The 1,376-nt window shown below is 60.2% G+C and overlaps 1 protein-coding gene across 1 annotated transcript; it reads left to right on the top strand.

The window, feature by feature from the left end:
- Positions 1 to 205: 205 nt before the first annotated feature.
- On the top strand, positions 206 to 1,008 carry TREMEDRAFT_60130 (uncharacterized protein; the record flags this gene model as incomplete). The annotated part of the gene is made up of 3 exons (XM_007002659.1): positions 206 to 343; positions 479 to 545; positions 635 to 1,008. The coding sequence occupies 3 exons, from the start codon at positions 206 to 208 to the stop codon at positions 1,006 to 1,008; spliced, it is 579 nt and encodes a 192-aa protein (XP_007002721.1).
- Between the last annotated feature and the right edge of the window lie 368 nt (positions 1,009 to 1,376).

Raw genomic sequence — 1,376 nt, 5'->3', positions numbered from 1 at the left:
ACGTCATGGCCCCTCCTACTCCCACCTCTAACCATTCGCCGCCATGAGGAACCTTTGGTGGTATGGTGTCGTCTGCTCGTGAGTTATCCTCGACACTTACCTTACTTCGCCGGACTTGGCTGATGTTCAGTTTCTTTCGGCGACAGATCTCGCCAAGTCTCCTCCCTCGGCCTCGGCACCCTCTCTTTGGGGGAGCCGTCTGGCGATGTCCCGCCTCCTCGCTCCGCTTCTCCTCCCGTCGGTCCTCCCGCTGGTTCTCCCTCTGCTTCTCCTCCTCCTAGTTCTCGCTCTGCTTCCCCTCCTGCCGCCAGCCCTCGCCGCAGGACGCCCGCCTTTCGTCCTGGTGAGTCTCCGTCCTCCTCCGACCAGGAGTCGCTCAGTGGTTCGGAGTCGGACGATCAGTCAGACTTCGAAGGAAAAGGGGGTGATTATAGTGATGAGGATGATAGAATCGTGTCGGAGGGTGAAACCGAGTTAGAGGAACACTCCCCATGATGATATGGTGGCGGTTAGTGCAGAGGACAACAACGTAGATAGTCCTGAGCGTGAGTTCTTCGTCCAACCTCTCACACCTTCGCCGAACTTGGCCTTGTTTATCTGTTCTTTAGCTCTCCAAGACATTGCTAACTCGCAGCCGCTCCTGCCCCTCCCCCTGCTCAAATTGTGGGCCAGAAACGACGCCGTTCCCTCTCCTCTTCTTCTTCTTCCTCTTCTTCTTCTTCCTCTTCTTCTTCTTCCTCTCCTTCTTCCTCTTCCGGGGTTCTCCCCCCCCCCAACGCCATTGCCGCTGCCGCCGCTGCTGCCGCCGCCATCGCTCCTGCTGCCGCCGCCGGTCCTGCTCCCGCCGCCCCCGTCGCTGCTCCCCCCCCTTCTCCCAGAGGGGAGCCTTCGCCCAAACGGGTGAAGAGATCACTGCGGGAAGAAGAGTACTTGTGGGAGAAGATGAAGTCCGAGCCTGGTCGTTGGATCGCGGTTGGTGTTGACGAAGCGTGTGATCGTTGCCGGTGAGTCCACCTATTCGTACTACGCCGAAGTTACTCCTGCTAATTAGTAGACGTGAGATTATCACGTATAATCGTCCAAACTGGCCCTGCCTCAAGGCAGTCAGGCCACACAACAAGGCCCTCCGTTGTGCTTCATGCACGTCTGGCCCCTGCTCCTTCTGTCCCGTTTCCTCTGCCCGGGACATCCCGCCCCGTCCCTTCGACGCTTCTCCTCTCCCCCCTCCCCAGACTCCAGCGTCTGTCCCCCGTTCGCGGGTACCGTCTTCGTCTCTCCGGTCGGTTCGCCGTACTTCGCCGGACCTCCGCCCGTCGCCTCCGTCGCCGTCGCCCTTCGCTCCTGTGGCCGGCCCATCACGTCTCCCGGCTGTTCCT

The sequence above is a fragment of the Tremella mesenterica genome (assembly GCF_000271645.1).
Source record: "Tremella mesenterica DSM 1558 unplaced genomic scaffold TREMEscaffold_2, whole genome shotgun sequence".
Taxonomy (NCBI): domain Eukaryota; kingdom Fungi; phylum Basidiomycota; class Tremellomycetes; order Tremellales; family Tremellaceae; genus Tremella; species Tremella mesenterica.
The sequence above is the reverse complement of the archived record's forward strand: the minus strand, read 5'-3'. Positions and strand labels throughout refer to the sequence as shown.